We start from the raw sequence: 13,661 nt of genomic DNA, 5'->3' as shown, positions 1-13,661 counted from the left end.
ATTAAGAACAAACACGTGTATTTTCTATCAAAATTTGAAATACTTATAGTCCTAATTATGCTACATAAATCGCGTAGTTAGTTGCAGCCTGCCAACAATCCATGTTCGACTTTATGCGGCGCTGCGCAGACCGATCGCCGTATGACATCAAACTACCGCGAGAGCAAACCATTCGAACAGAATCACACTTTCGTTTAAATCGCTCTCGCGATCAAATGCCGACAGTCTAGCTATTTCCCTCTCGCGCACACAGCCACGCCCCTCACCCCTAGGGGGCGTTTCTCACCTGCCAAGTTCTCGGTTTACCGGCTAAATTTGACAACATAAGTCTCTCCTCTCCCGTTCCACGTGGATGTACAGAAAGGCTCTCTGAATCTACTACAAAGAAGACGAATTATAAACTTAAATTCACATTAAATCCGACCTATTATAAGATATTGGTTTACACGTAAAATAAATCTCTAGGTTGATTATGCACTGCGTTAAAACGCTACGAGCGTCTAGAGTCGGTATTTTACTCATTAGAAATGCTAGGAAATGGGAGAGAGTTGCGGAAAGTTGCGGCAGAAGGCAAGCCCCCGCGCACCTGCTTCATACGAGCGCATCACCTGGTCAGCATCCCCGTCATCAGCACCTGGCAACAGATACAGACACGTACAGGTAAATCCCTATGGATGCTTAAGCCTGTTTATTATGTTGACATACCGATCATGAACGAGACACTATCTGCATGTTAAATAAATATTGTGTTGTGTCCAGAAATTGTGCTTTTGATTGTGAACGTACTTTTGTTTAATGTGTTGTTTTGGGCAGTAAGAAGGTGGTTACTGGTTTGGAGGACCTGTTGTTCTACACAATCACCCAGGGAGAAGAGAAAATCTCAGTGGCACGGTTCCTAGCTGTGAGTAACACAAATTAAGTCGCTTTGCTGACAATTATACACCGTGTGTGTGAGACACTTAGTCAGCAGTATAAGCATTTGCCCACACTTTTAAAAATAAAGGCTCCTGCACTGTAAAAAATATTTGCTGCCTTACATTTTTTGTTTTTGTTTAATCCACTTGGATTTTCTTTTTTTTTATAATGATTTTTCTTGGCTAGAGATGAGTTGTTATAAAACTTATAAAATATAGCTGAAATAAGTTAGCTTTATTTTATAAGTTATAGTAGCCACTCATCTAATCTAGCAACTGAAATTACTTATACATTTAAGTTGATTAAACAAAAAATTATTTTTTACAAAAGTCTTATAGGCTACAAAGAACTCTTTATAAAACATATATATTAATATATTTAAATAGAATTTAAATTGGATACAAGACATCTGATCCTATACTGCTACTTAAATGTAATGATCAAAAAATTAGTTGTCCTGAAATTTTATTGCAAGAATAAGTGGCCTGAACTTGGGGGAGTTAAACTCATACAAATTTAGTTGTTCACAGAAAGATGTCAATATGTTTTAAGTTTCAGCGGCTGAACTGTTTGTCCCATTCGAGTATGACTGAAATGAGGCACGTGTACTGTACACTTGCTCAGTAAAAGTCATAAATCATGAGCATTGTAATGATGTTACCATATCAGGTTTGGGTCATGTGGTTGAGCCACGCAATGGTTACACTTAAACAAGCCCCTATTAAATATAACCATGTGGGCAAATATATGTGGGAAATATATAAAAGGATGGCCTGTATTTACCAATGTAAAAAAAAACATGAATACACAAATTAATCTTTGTTTTCCACACATAGTCTTGCATACACAAACTCTTTACAGTAAAGCAATTCATGGTTGTGTGTGTGCTTACACATGTCTGTTGCTTTGCTTTATAATGCTAATACACACTAATGAGTCTAATAATAAAGAAAACATAATAAATCACGCTTCGTGCATGGTTGAGACATAACAGCTCTATATATCGCTGACTGATGAAACAAGTTCATACCAAATGATTGATGGTGAAGTCTATTATTAGTCTAACATAGACACAGTCACACTGTACAGTAACACAAGAGCTTCAAATTTTTGCCCATAATTAAAAACATCCATATATCACTTATATATAGTACCACCTTCTCTATCATTACCCTGTATACCCAACTTTTCAAGCAAACAAGAGAATAAGCAACTTAATAATCTTCAAATAATAAAAATGAAATAATATTGAACTTGGTATTTTGCCATTCATTATTATAATATTTTATGTTTCTTAGGCCCTCAGAAATACAGGACTGCTGACCACTGACCCCCGTTTGAGAGACTGCATGCGACAGATTCACCAAGCGGTCCAAAATTCTGTTGGTAACGCAATGATGGACCAGGAACTGTTTAGAAGGTGAGTGAGAAATTCACAAGTAATAGGATTATAATTGTGTGTTTCTAATGATAACCCATAGTAAGGTTATAGTGTGCGTGCCCACCACTTACACTTTACAGTCCACAGTTGTTATGATATATAAAGGCACTCTGTTGGAATGTTGGCACTTGCAGGGTAAATAAATAGGAGTCCAATGTTCCTGGAAGGCTGAAAATACTACCAATCATTTCAAAATGTGCACATACACCACATAATGCTGTCACATACTTTACAAATGGTTTACCTAACTCTCAGTTCTCAAAAGAGGTACCGTAAATACAACACAGCAACACCACGGCACCTGTTAAATTTGTTTTTGCATGTGCTTCTTAGTCACAGCTTACATATCTATGTATCACACCAGCTCAGTGTTAATGAATATAGATCCATGGTCAACTCTCATAAACACATTACAGATCACAGGTGGCTGTTTGGACACTGTCGTGTGACATAAACCTATTTCTGTGTGTAGATGTGTTAGCAGTAATATTGTGCTGCTGACGCAAGCCTTCCAAAAGAAGTTCATCATTCCAGATTTCGAGGCCTTTTCATCCCTTATCAACCATCTGTATTATAATGCACAAGCTCAGGAAGGAGGGAAAGTAATATATTTACGTCCACATCTCAGTTGCTCTTCAAATTTGCAATTCTTCTTGTCTGTATAATTTGTGTGTGTTTGTACAGGTAGCCAACTACATCCCCCAGCTGGCAAAGTTCAGCCCTCGTCTCTGGGGAGTTTCTCTGTGTACAGTTGATGGTCAGAGGTAAATTTTACCTAAATCTTCTTCACTCATATTTATTGCAGGGTCTGGAAAATCCTCATTCATTTCTGTTTCCGTTTTTATTGCTCATGTTTCTATAGACATTCTGTAGGAGACACAAATATGCCGTTCTGTCTCCAGTCCTGCATGAAGCCTCTGGAGTACGCACTGGCCGTGCATGAGTCCGGCACTGAACATGTGCACAGATATGTGGGAAAAGAACCCAGTGGCCTTAAATTCAACAAACTCTATTTAGATGAAGAAGGTGAGAAATACTTTTTCCTGTGACTTGATACGGTCACATACAGTGTCCTCTAAAAGTGTTTGGCCACAGTAGAGCCATTTGTAAATAGATAAACCATCACAGATAAAACTTCACTTTATGCACTGATACCTGGCCAGCAGGTTCCAAAGGAATTTTTAGTGGATATATGAGATTAGTTCCCTTAAAGGGACAATCCACTTTTTTAAAAATATGCTCATTTTTAGGCTCCCCTAGAGCTAAACATTTGAATCTTACCGTTTTGGAATCCATTCAGCTGATCCCTGGGTCTGGCGCTAGCACTTTTAGCATAGTTTAGCACAATCCATTAAATCTGATTAGACCATTAGCATCGCGCAAAAAAATAACCAAAGAGTTTTGATATTTTTCCTATTTAAAACTTGACTCTTCTGTTGTTACAATGTGTACTAAGATAGCAGAAAATTAAAAGTTGTGATTTTCTTGGCAGATATGCTAGGAACTATACTATTAAACTGGTGTAATAATTTGCTGTTGTAACATGGCTGCAGCAGGCGTAGTGATATTACGCACTGCCCGAAAATAGTCCCCTGCTATTGAAAGTAACCAAGGGGACTATTTTCGAGAAGTGCGTAATATCAGTACACCTTCTGCAGCCATGTTACAGCAGCAGAGTACACTACAGCACTTTGGGTCAGCCTGTGCGCTGTTTTTAATGTGCTATATAAATCAATAAACTTGAAACTTGATTTGTTTTTCCAGATAAACCCCATAATCCCATGGTGAATGCAGGAGCCATTGTAATAAGCTCTCTTGTAAAGGTATGAGAAGAGATTTTCTAAGTTTTATTTTTTTACATTTTGTATAAATGCTACTGTTAGTTGGTCAATAAATATGATTCACTGTTGCATCTATATGCATGTAACCTACGAATAGAAATTCCGCCTTCTTTTTTTAACAGTTTAATATAAACAGCAGCATGTCTGTATGTAGCGTCATCCACTTGTGATCCGATTGAACAAAACACATCTTAATCCCAGGTGTAAACGGGGCTTGTGTGGTGGTACTTGTGGTACTAGTGTCTGTCAGGAGAGAGTGGACAGCCATATGGGCAGTGATGTAATATGAGCTGCAGTTGCTCAAGAGGTGTGTCCAAACAGCCAATCAGAGCTTACGCTAAGGGACACAACCCATTACAGTTCAAATAAGTGTGTTTATCACTTGAAAAGTTAATAATAAAAAATAAAAAAAACAATGTTTTTAAAATAAACACAATCTAGTCGCATAAAGTTTCACTTCGAGATGAATGTCTAGTACGGTATGATGAACTTTCCTCGTACCGTACGAGATCAAACACGCAAAAGATTGTCATTTGATCTGTGACCTTAAGTATGTTACGCAACCAACTGTGAACCCCAGACCAGTACGTTTCAAGACGAAGACATTTCATGGTTGTGATCGCATTGCACTGACCTTTCCTTGCCACCATATACCTAGACATTTTTACATCATATTTTTAGGACATATTAAACCCAACAGCAGTTTGCCTGCATTGCCAAACTTTTAGTTCAGTCATTTTCACCTTATGATCAACATTATAAATAAAATTTACTCTGACCATTAAACAGCAAGAGTTTATGGTAAATGAAAAACATACATTAACCGTTCAATAAATACACTACTAATTTTTGTAAATTATTTCTATTTTCTACATTTTAGAATAACAGTACAGTCTACATACTCATTGCATTGTTTTAACTAACTTCATAAAAGTGGGTAGCTCAGGAAAAATATTAAATTCTTCCTTACCTATATATGTAAATTTTGGATAAAAGCATCTATTAAAAAATAAATGTAAAAGTAGCAGTTTTTGTGTATCCTGGACATTTCTTAACTTATTATCCAGCTCAACACATTCATTATAAAACAAAGTCAGAATTACAGAGACACTGAGAGTAAGGGTTTCACATGCATGAAACATTTTACAAATAATTCTTATAGCGTTCTATTATAACACATTTGTCCATGCTGTCCACTAATACATGCACACACACACTTGTGCACACTGCCACCAAGTGTTAGACTAAATTCTACACTTACTGTTTGCAGAACACACTGTACCACTCCATAGTGTGCAATCTGTACTCTTTATTTATAACCGAAACTTATTTAAATCATACAAACGGACAGTGTTATGTTATATGTATAGGTGACATTTTATTTTTTTTTTTTGACTGAAATTATACTATCATAAGTTTTATTGACATTATGAATTTGTTCTGCAATCATTTCCTTTAATTGTCTTATTTTCTTTCTATTACAGCCTGACTCCAACAAAGCAGAGAAGTTTGATTTTGTAAGTATTGCAATACTTAAATACTTATCTCCCCCACAATATGCAATATCTCAAATGTTTGTTATTATCTTGCTTGTAATAAATTTAAATTTATCCTTCAGATTATGGATTATCTGAAAAGAATGGCGGGAAGAGAATATGTTGGGTTCAGTAATGCTACGTGAGTTTTTATTTAATAATTTGTAGGACATTTTTGGTTTGATGGTGAATGATAAGTTTTTTTTTCTTTCTTTATAGTTTCCAATCAGAGAAAGAAACTGGTGATAGGAACTATGCAATTGGTTATTATCTCAAAGAGAAAAAAGTAGGCATTGCATTATAATACATTCATCATGTACTTTTGTAGGTAACGACATTGTCACTTATATATTCTGCTATTGCTCTGTAGTGTTTTCCCAAAGGAGCCGACATGATGGCAGCCCTTGATTTTTACTTTCAGGTAAATAAACTATCCATTTGCTTCTCTTTGTTTACTGCCATGCCATATGTGCTTTTGGTGCTTTTTGTCTTTTTATCTCACATTTTGATCTTTTTTACCTCTTTTCTAGCTATGTTCTATTGAGATAACATGTGAATCTGGCAGCGTCATGGCAGCCACATTGGCTAATGGAGGGATTTGTCCAATCACAGGCGAGCGTGTGCTCAGTGCAGAGGCTGTACGAAACACTCTCAGTCTCATGCACTCCTGCGGCATGTATGACTTCTCTGGGCAGTTTGCCTTTCACGTGAGTTGTTTTGCAAGTTATAGCAACCCTATATTTACTCACCTTAATGTTTTTTGGCTGATCTTCCTTTAAAAAAATTTAATTGCATTGAGTATTGTGTATTGTATGTGTGTGTCACTCAGGTGGGCTTGCCTGCTAAATCTGGAGTGTCTGGTGCAGTGCTGCTCGTGGTTCCTAATATCATGGGAGTGATGTGCTGGTCTCCACCTCTTGACCGCCTCGGCAACAGCATCCGAGGAATCCACTTCTGTCAGGTACTTAGTAGGCTACTTTCAGTTCTTTTTCGAGGGTGCACGATGTGAAGCTCATCACGTGTTTTGCCCGTCATGTGTGTGGTTCGTCATTTCAAAATATGTGTTTGGCGCATCATATGAACCTGTCTTGTCAAAATAAGTGCCTGCTGCACACGCATCTTAAGGGTTTATGATAAAAATGATAAACGCTCGCGTTTGGCAGATACTCGCTTAATCTCATGTGAAATCAGAGTTTTACTTTTAAATGAGTATTTTGTGAATGTGAGTCTCTTTTATCATAAACGGTTTTGACGCGTGTGCAGCAGGCACTTATTTTGACAAGATGCATGATGCACATGGTTCACATGACGCAACAAACACATTTTGAAATGACGAGCAAAACACAACACTCCGAACACATATTTTGAATTTGCGCCCCTTAGAATAGAAGTCACTGGCCACCACTTTTCTGTGTGCTTTACTAAAGAAAATTAAAGCACATTAAATCTGTTACTTTTGCCTCTCTATTGCCAACTGTATGAAACATAAAATTGCAGGTTACTTTACATGAAACATGTGAAACAAGTGACATTTCATATGAAATCCGACCTTGTGACTTGTTAGTTAAAGGTGCATTGTGTAACTTTCAGAAAGATCTCTTGACAGAAATGCAATATAATATAATAACTAAATTATCATTGGTGTATAAATACACCGCGGGCCACCTTGCATGGAAGTTCCCATTTTGCACCGCCATGTTTTACACTAAAAATGTATAGACACCGGTTCTACGTGATTGAATTAATTTCCACAGAATCATGTTGAACTGGTGTATATAATTGAATTACGTAGATCCAGCAAGTTTAAAAAAATAATTATTTAAAGAAAACTTTTAAGAAAAATAATTTTAAGAAAAAATTCAATTATGTGGAACCGGTGTTTTTGTTCAGTGTACAGTAGCCCTAAATGGACAAACTGCTCTATAGAGTGCGTTTTGTCACTTCGTTGACTCAGACGATGACGGGTTTGTCCTGTGATGGCCACCGTAGTTTCTCTATGTGTTTCAAAAGGGAGGGGTGAGCTGTGGACTGAGCCGTTGCAATTCACAGTCTCACCACTAGATGCCGCTAAAATCTACAGAGTGGACCTTTAATGAGACATTAAGCATGGACATAAACAATCAGTGTTCAAAAATAACAGTTTTTTTTATTTGTGGGGGGGATTCTTTGGTTTAACTACAAACCTATTAAGCTGCTATTCTGAATATGGCTACAGTCTCACCATTACACCATTAACTAATAACTAAACCTGCATTTTTGATTTTGTTTTTTGTTCCTGTAGGAGCTTGTCTCCCTCTTTAATTTCCACAATTACGACAATCTGAGACACTTTGCCAGGAAGCTAGACCCTCGCAGACAGACAGGACATGAGAGGGTGAGATGAAATGGGCTATTTTATAAGTATTTCTTTTATATTATTTAACAATAGCCATGAGTTTTCTGAAGACTAAGCTACTGATTTTACTTCTAATGTGTTATATAACAGAACAAGTCTGTGGTGGATCTGATGTTTGCTGCTTACAGTGGTGATGTTTCAGCTCTCAGGAGGTGAAAAACACTTCTACTTGCTTCTCTAACAAATTAATAAGCATTGATGTTACTAGTTATTACTATAAATAAGACAAATATTTATTTCACAGAATCGCTCTCTCTGCTGTTAATATGGAACTGACTGACTATGACTCCCGTACTGCCCTACATGTGGCCTCCGCAGAAGGTAATCTATGTTTTCTTTTAGACAGGCAGAAACATGTCTTGGTGTAGCCAACAAAATCTGTTTAGTTGTTTAAAGTTTGACCAGCAGAAAGTACTGATCAAATTGACTGAATGAAAAGAAATCTGTGATCTAAATACTGATTTAAAATATGTTTGGAAATTTCAGGTCACTTAGATGCTGTAAGGTTTTTAACAGACACCTGCAAAGTCAACCCAAATGCAAAAGACAGGTAAAGATGCCACTCTCCCTTATCTTATTTCTGTCTGTTTGGTTTTGTTCATATTGCATATATTCATAGTGTCAATCAATCTATTCTTTAGATGGGGGAACACGCCCCTTGATGACGCTATGCAATTTGGGCACAATGTTGTGGTCAAGATACTGCAGGAGTACCAGAGCACTTATACGCACACACTAGTACCCGAGAAGCTCAGTACAGTCGCATGCCCTCATTCCTCTCTGGACGCAGAGGAACTGAAGAGCATGGAGAGCCTGGAGGGTTTAATATGAATGAGCATCACTGTGGGAAAATCCCAAACCACCCTCACTCATGACATTAGACTGCAAGGTAGCATGTTGGTGTGAGATGCCAATCAAAGGCCGAAATTCATGACAAAGCCTGTATAGGACCACACTGTCCAGCCATGTACAGTAATACAGAGAGACAGTATTTTACATCAAACCAAAGTTCTGAAACTACCAAGTGTTTAGATCTGGTGCAGTTCACAAAGGACAGTTTGGACCAATTTAGAAATGTTTATGTTTCCACGCTCTGCCAAGTGCATTACTACAGATTATCTTAAATGTAATAACTGATACTTACACTCCAACACTGGTCAGTTCAGAAGTCTTACAAACTCAATAGCATCTTGCATGCTTGCTTTAAATAAACACATTAAAATGAAGATTCATTAGTTTAGAGCAGGTATTTGTATATATGCACAAATGTTTAAATGCTTGTTTATATGTTTTTGTAAAGTATTTATATTAATAATGTAGGGCACAAAAGCTTCAACTTTGCTGTTGAACTTGGTTCATATTTGGAAATAAATAAATAGTATTTAAAGGGACACAAGGCAGCATTTTTATGTTAATAAATCATCTTCGTAAGTCGGTATATGGTTAAATGACTCATTACATGACGAATGAAGACTCTCTCGCCCGCCCCTACCGTCTGTAGGAAGAATACCCCACTTGCAAGTTCGCTGTATCCGACCCGGTGTCCTTCAGTCTCGTATAGTCTTAGATATAGAACGCATTTACTCCCAGACACTAGGGGGAGCTAGTAGAGAAATAATACTCAGACTTGCCTTGTGTGCCTTTAAGACTTATTGTATATGCACTTTATCATTAAAACTGTGATTTGTGAGACTAAGAAAATAAAGTGAGGCATGTTAAAGTGTGCGACAATGTGTCTGTTATTCAATTTTGTAGGACTTGAAAAATTGCAAATGTATGCAAAGCCACTTAACGGCACTCAAAAATGAAAATTCTGTCATACTTTTCTTACTAACATGTTGTTACAAACCTGTCTTTATTATTTCTTTGTTCTGATAAGCACAATGTAAAATACTTTGAGGAATGTTTGTAACTAAACTTATCATGAGCCCCATTCACTCCCATAGATGGAAAAAAGAATACTATGGAAGTGAATGGGGCTCATGAACGGTTTGGTTACAAACATTACTCAAAATATCTTTCTTTGTGATTACCAGAACAAAGAAATTTAGACAGGTTTGTAACAACATGAGGGTGAGTAAATGATGACAGAATTTTCATTCTTGGGTGAACTATCAGTTTAAATCTGCTTAATCCCAACAAAGGCCATTCAGAAATGTTGAAAAATTAGCTAAACACCACGTTCATTTTTCAGTAAAGTCCTCTATGTGCACAGAAGATGAATTGGATGAATGACAGTGCGCGAAACAACTGTGTGTCTTACGTTCAAACCTGGGTTCCTTGTGAGTACTTAGACCTAAATAAAACTTGAATGTGGCATAGATCACAGCATCACCTATGTGTGGCTCAGTTTCTTCATTTTTACATTCTGACTTTTGTTATTTGCAAGGTTTCTATTTGCATCTTGAGTGATTTTCAACTGTTTACTATGTCTTGTCCAAAGAAGTTTTTATTTTTTACCAAAAAAGCTTGCCAGTCAAAGTTTAATATTAATGAAATTACTAAAGTGGTTTTTGTGAGGCATTTCTGTTACTAATAACCTATTTTATTGGCATTAAGGTGAAATTACTGAATTAAACATAAGAGCCTGATAAAAATATTTTCATTTACATAAAAAACCTGTCAGACGCACTTAAAGGATTTGCATATGTAACTAAACTAGAGATGCACCAATTTTTCCACCGATTATTCTGACTGATATCTGCCGATACCGATAGTTTTTTTATTAACTTGTATTAAAGTAATTCTGAAGATTAAATGTTCAAAATGTTATTCATTCATATAATACATTAATGACCAGTGGCGGCTCGTGAATGCTCATCCGAGGGACGCTAATTCAAAATATGTGTTCGGAGTGTCATGTGTGTTGCTTGCATTTTCAAAATAAGAATTTGTTGCATCATGTAAATGTGCATCAGGTTTTTGTCAAAATAAGTGCCTTCTGAACACGAGTCAAAACCATTTATGATAAAAGAGACGCTCACGTTCACAAAATACACGCAAGACACTCCCTTAACAGTAAACTCTGATTATGCATGAGATTATGCGAGTATCTGGCAAACACGAGCGTCTCTTTTATCATAAACCCTTTAGACGCGTCTTCAGCAGGCACTTATTTTGACAAGACACGTGAAGCACACACGATCTCTTGATGCACAGAACACATATTTTGAAAAAAGGAACCACACACATGACGGGCTACATACAGGTTGTGACGAATTTCGCATCGAGCGCCCTAGAAAAAAGAATTCACCGGCCACCACTGTTAATGACATAAATATTGAACATTAAACTATTGATGTTTCTTTACATTTTCTATACACAGAGCTCAAATCCATTGCATTTTTTGTTGCTGTTGATTGACAGGATATATATTGACAGTCCATGACTATCGGCTGTTTGTGAAAAATAGCTTTTATCGACAGATGCCGATTATTGGCAAATATATCGGTGCATCTTTAGACCAAAATTTTGCTAAGTTCAGTTTTTGCTTGTTCTCTACATAAAGTAAAAAAAAAGAGAAAAAATTGAACATAGGAACTCTACATAGTCACAAGAAAATCACAGGTCTTTTTATTGAAAAATATAAGCTGGGCCCAACACATTGTACTGAAGTACCAATGAAAATAAGAAAATACAAATGAATATATAGTATTCTTATGGACATGTATGGATTCATTACTTCATCTGCATTACCACAAATGGCACAATGTGAGGATGTTCTCAGCAGTTGAATCGATGGACATAAAGTAAATATGCAGCTTAGTCCAGTTAGTTTAGGGCAGTTTCCAAATGACCCATACTCCCCTTTCTCTCTCTATCCATTAAGAGACATGTAGCAAACATGTGTGAAACAAGTACCTAAAGCCCTGGTGGAATCTCCAGCCCAGAATGTGTAAGCAATTCTCCATCCCAGAGAGCAAATGCAGGAGAGATGGGTGAGCGGAATTGTGTTTTTATGGTATGCACCACTTCAGATTTCTGGGTGTCAACCAGACTGAGCTGTCCAGCCTCATAGTCCAGCAAGAGCCCGATCTGATCGGATTTCCCCACGAATGGCACCGGGACCTGCTTACCGGAGGTCATGGCGAACCACTTCCTCTGGGTATATGCGAACACCCAGGAAGTGGAATTTGTGCCCACGCATTCATCACGTGAGGTCTGCACATCGGCCACGCCCACCCTGAACTCACTGGAGTTTTGGACCGTGACCTCCCAGTAGTGACGCCCAGAATCGATCTGAGCATCAGCAAGGACCACGGCCCATTCACGGAATCGTAGAGGGCTGTCCTGCACAAGGGTGGGGTCCAAACCTAGAATTCGATATATCACACCTGTGTCCTTCTTGAAAAGGTCCAAACTGCTATGGGCCGTCTGTTCATCCAGCTTAAACTGTAAATCTGTAGAAAGATAAAGAATATTTAATGACGCGTCTTATTTAAATATTATTTTTAAAGCTGCAATCAGTAACTTTAACCTCTTTTTTGCCATCTCGGTTTGAAACATTAAATAGATTAGTGTTTCTAAACTTATAATGCATTTGCCCCGTTTGTGTTGTTTTCATACAAAAATATTTTAGGTATATATTATTTTATATATTATTTACAATGGATGCATGGATTTAATTATATTTTTGTGTGGACAACCCTCAGATGGGGGTGTGTGGTGGTTAAAAATGCCAATGTGTTTCACTTCAGAAGACATTTATTAACCCACTGGAGTTGTATAAATTACTTCTATGAATGGATAATTTTTGGAGATTTAAAAACTCAGGCACTGGTTGAAAATCATGCTTTTCTGATTTTAGCTGTTTTTGAGTATAGAAACTTACACAAGGGTTAAATTATGACTTCCTCGTGCAACTTACATGCATGTTGAAAGAATACTATAACTTAGCTGTAGCTTATGCTGTAAATAATTCACTTTTAGTTATCTGTATTCCTAAATTCTTAGCTCGGGTCAGTCTTGTCGTCCCCACCCCAAATCGTGAGCTTGTTTACTACAGAGCTCACCTCACACCTAACTTACATGCCGTTTCTTTGCACTTGGTTAAACCCCCAGACATCCCAACTAACTAGTTAAAGTTGCTCGAGTTACATTACACATACAGGATGTTACTACATTGCCCTGACCCTTGTGTTTGACTGGACCGAGTCATTGAGAAGTGCGCACATACGTAACATGCGTTATACTCACTGTTTCTCACACTGCTACTAATATACCATCTCCGGCTTATGAGGGGTTTCCCACGGCTATACCCGAGTGCAGTTGACGCGGATCGGCTTGTCAAACGGCACAAACGTGCCAAGCTCGAGGACATCGCCATCTCGGTCTTTCCACGTGCAGAACGTTACGATTCTGCCCAGCCGTAAGGTCGTGCGCGCTCCCGAAACCTGCGTGCTGCTGCCACCTAGTGTTAGTATAGAGAAACGCACTAAAAACGAACTTTGAAAAAAAATTAAATGAATTAATGACTCAAAAATAACACAACAAGATAAAATATTTAATTAGAGTTTGAAAGTTTTCTTGTCTTC

General features: G+C 37.4%; 3 protein-coding genes across 5 annotated transcripts in view; 2 read left to right on the top strand and 1 right to left on the bottom strand.

Moving 5' to 3' along the window:
• LOC135729294 (4-trimethylaminobutyraldehyde dehydrogenase A-like) overlaps positions 1–13,661 on the top strand; it is a 318,074-nt gene that overhangs the window by 267,649 nt on the left and 36,764 nt on the right. The window lies entirely within an intron of this gene.
• Positions 315–9,852, top strand: gls2a (glutaminase 2a (liver, mitochondrial)). Its single transcript, XM_065246822.2, has 18 exons — positions 315–660; positions 814–901; positions 2,214–2,335; positions 2,829–2,958; positions 3,041–3,120; positions 3,219–3,382; positions 4,121–4,179; positions 5,682–5,714; positions 5,816–5,874; positions 5,952–6,018; positions 6,103–6,153; positions 6,263–6,439; positions 6,562–6,693; positions 8,014–8,106; positions 8,218–8,279; positions 8,372–8,448; positions 8,614–8,677; positions 8,769–9,852. Exons 1-18 carry the CDS (start codon positions 473–475, stop codon positions 8,956–8,958), a joined length of 1,836 nt encoding a protein of 611 aa, XP_065102894.1. The 5' UTR covers positions 315–472; the 3' UTR covers positions 8,959–9,852.
• Positions 11,673–13,511, bottom strand: spryd4 (SPRY domain containing 4). Its single transcript, XM_065246823.2, has 2 exons — positions 13,324–13,511; positions 11,673–12,527 (listed from the first exon to the last, which is right to left on the bottom strand). The coding sequence occupies exons 1-2, from the start codon at positions 13,451–13,453 to the stop codon at positions 11,989–11,991; spliced, it is 669 nt and encodes a 222-aa protein (XP_065102895.1). The 5' UTR covers positions 13,454–13,511; the 3' UTR covers positions 11,673–11,988.

This window comes from Paramisgurnus dabryanus, chromosome 11 (genome assembly GCF_030506205.2).
Source record: "Paramisgurnus dabryanus chromosome 11, PD_genome_1.1, whole genome shotgun sequence".
NCBI lineage: Eukaryota > Metazoa > Chordata > Actinopteri > Cypriniformes > Cobitidae > Paramisgurnus > Paramisgurnus dabryanus.
The sequence above is the reverse complement of the archived record's forward strand: the minus strand, read 5'-3'. Positions and strand labels throughout refer to the sequence as shown.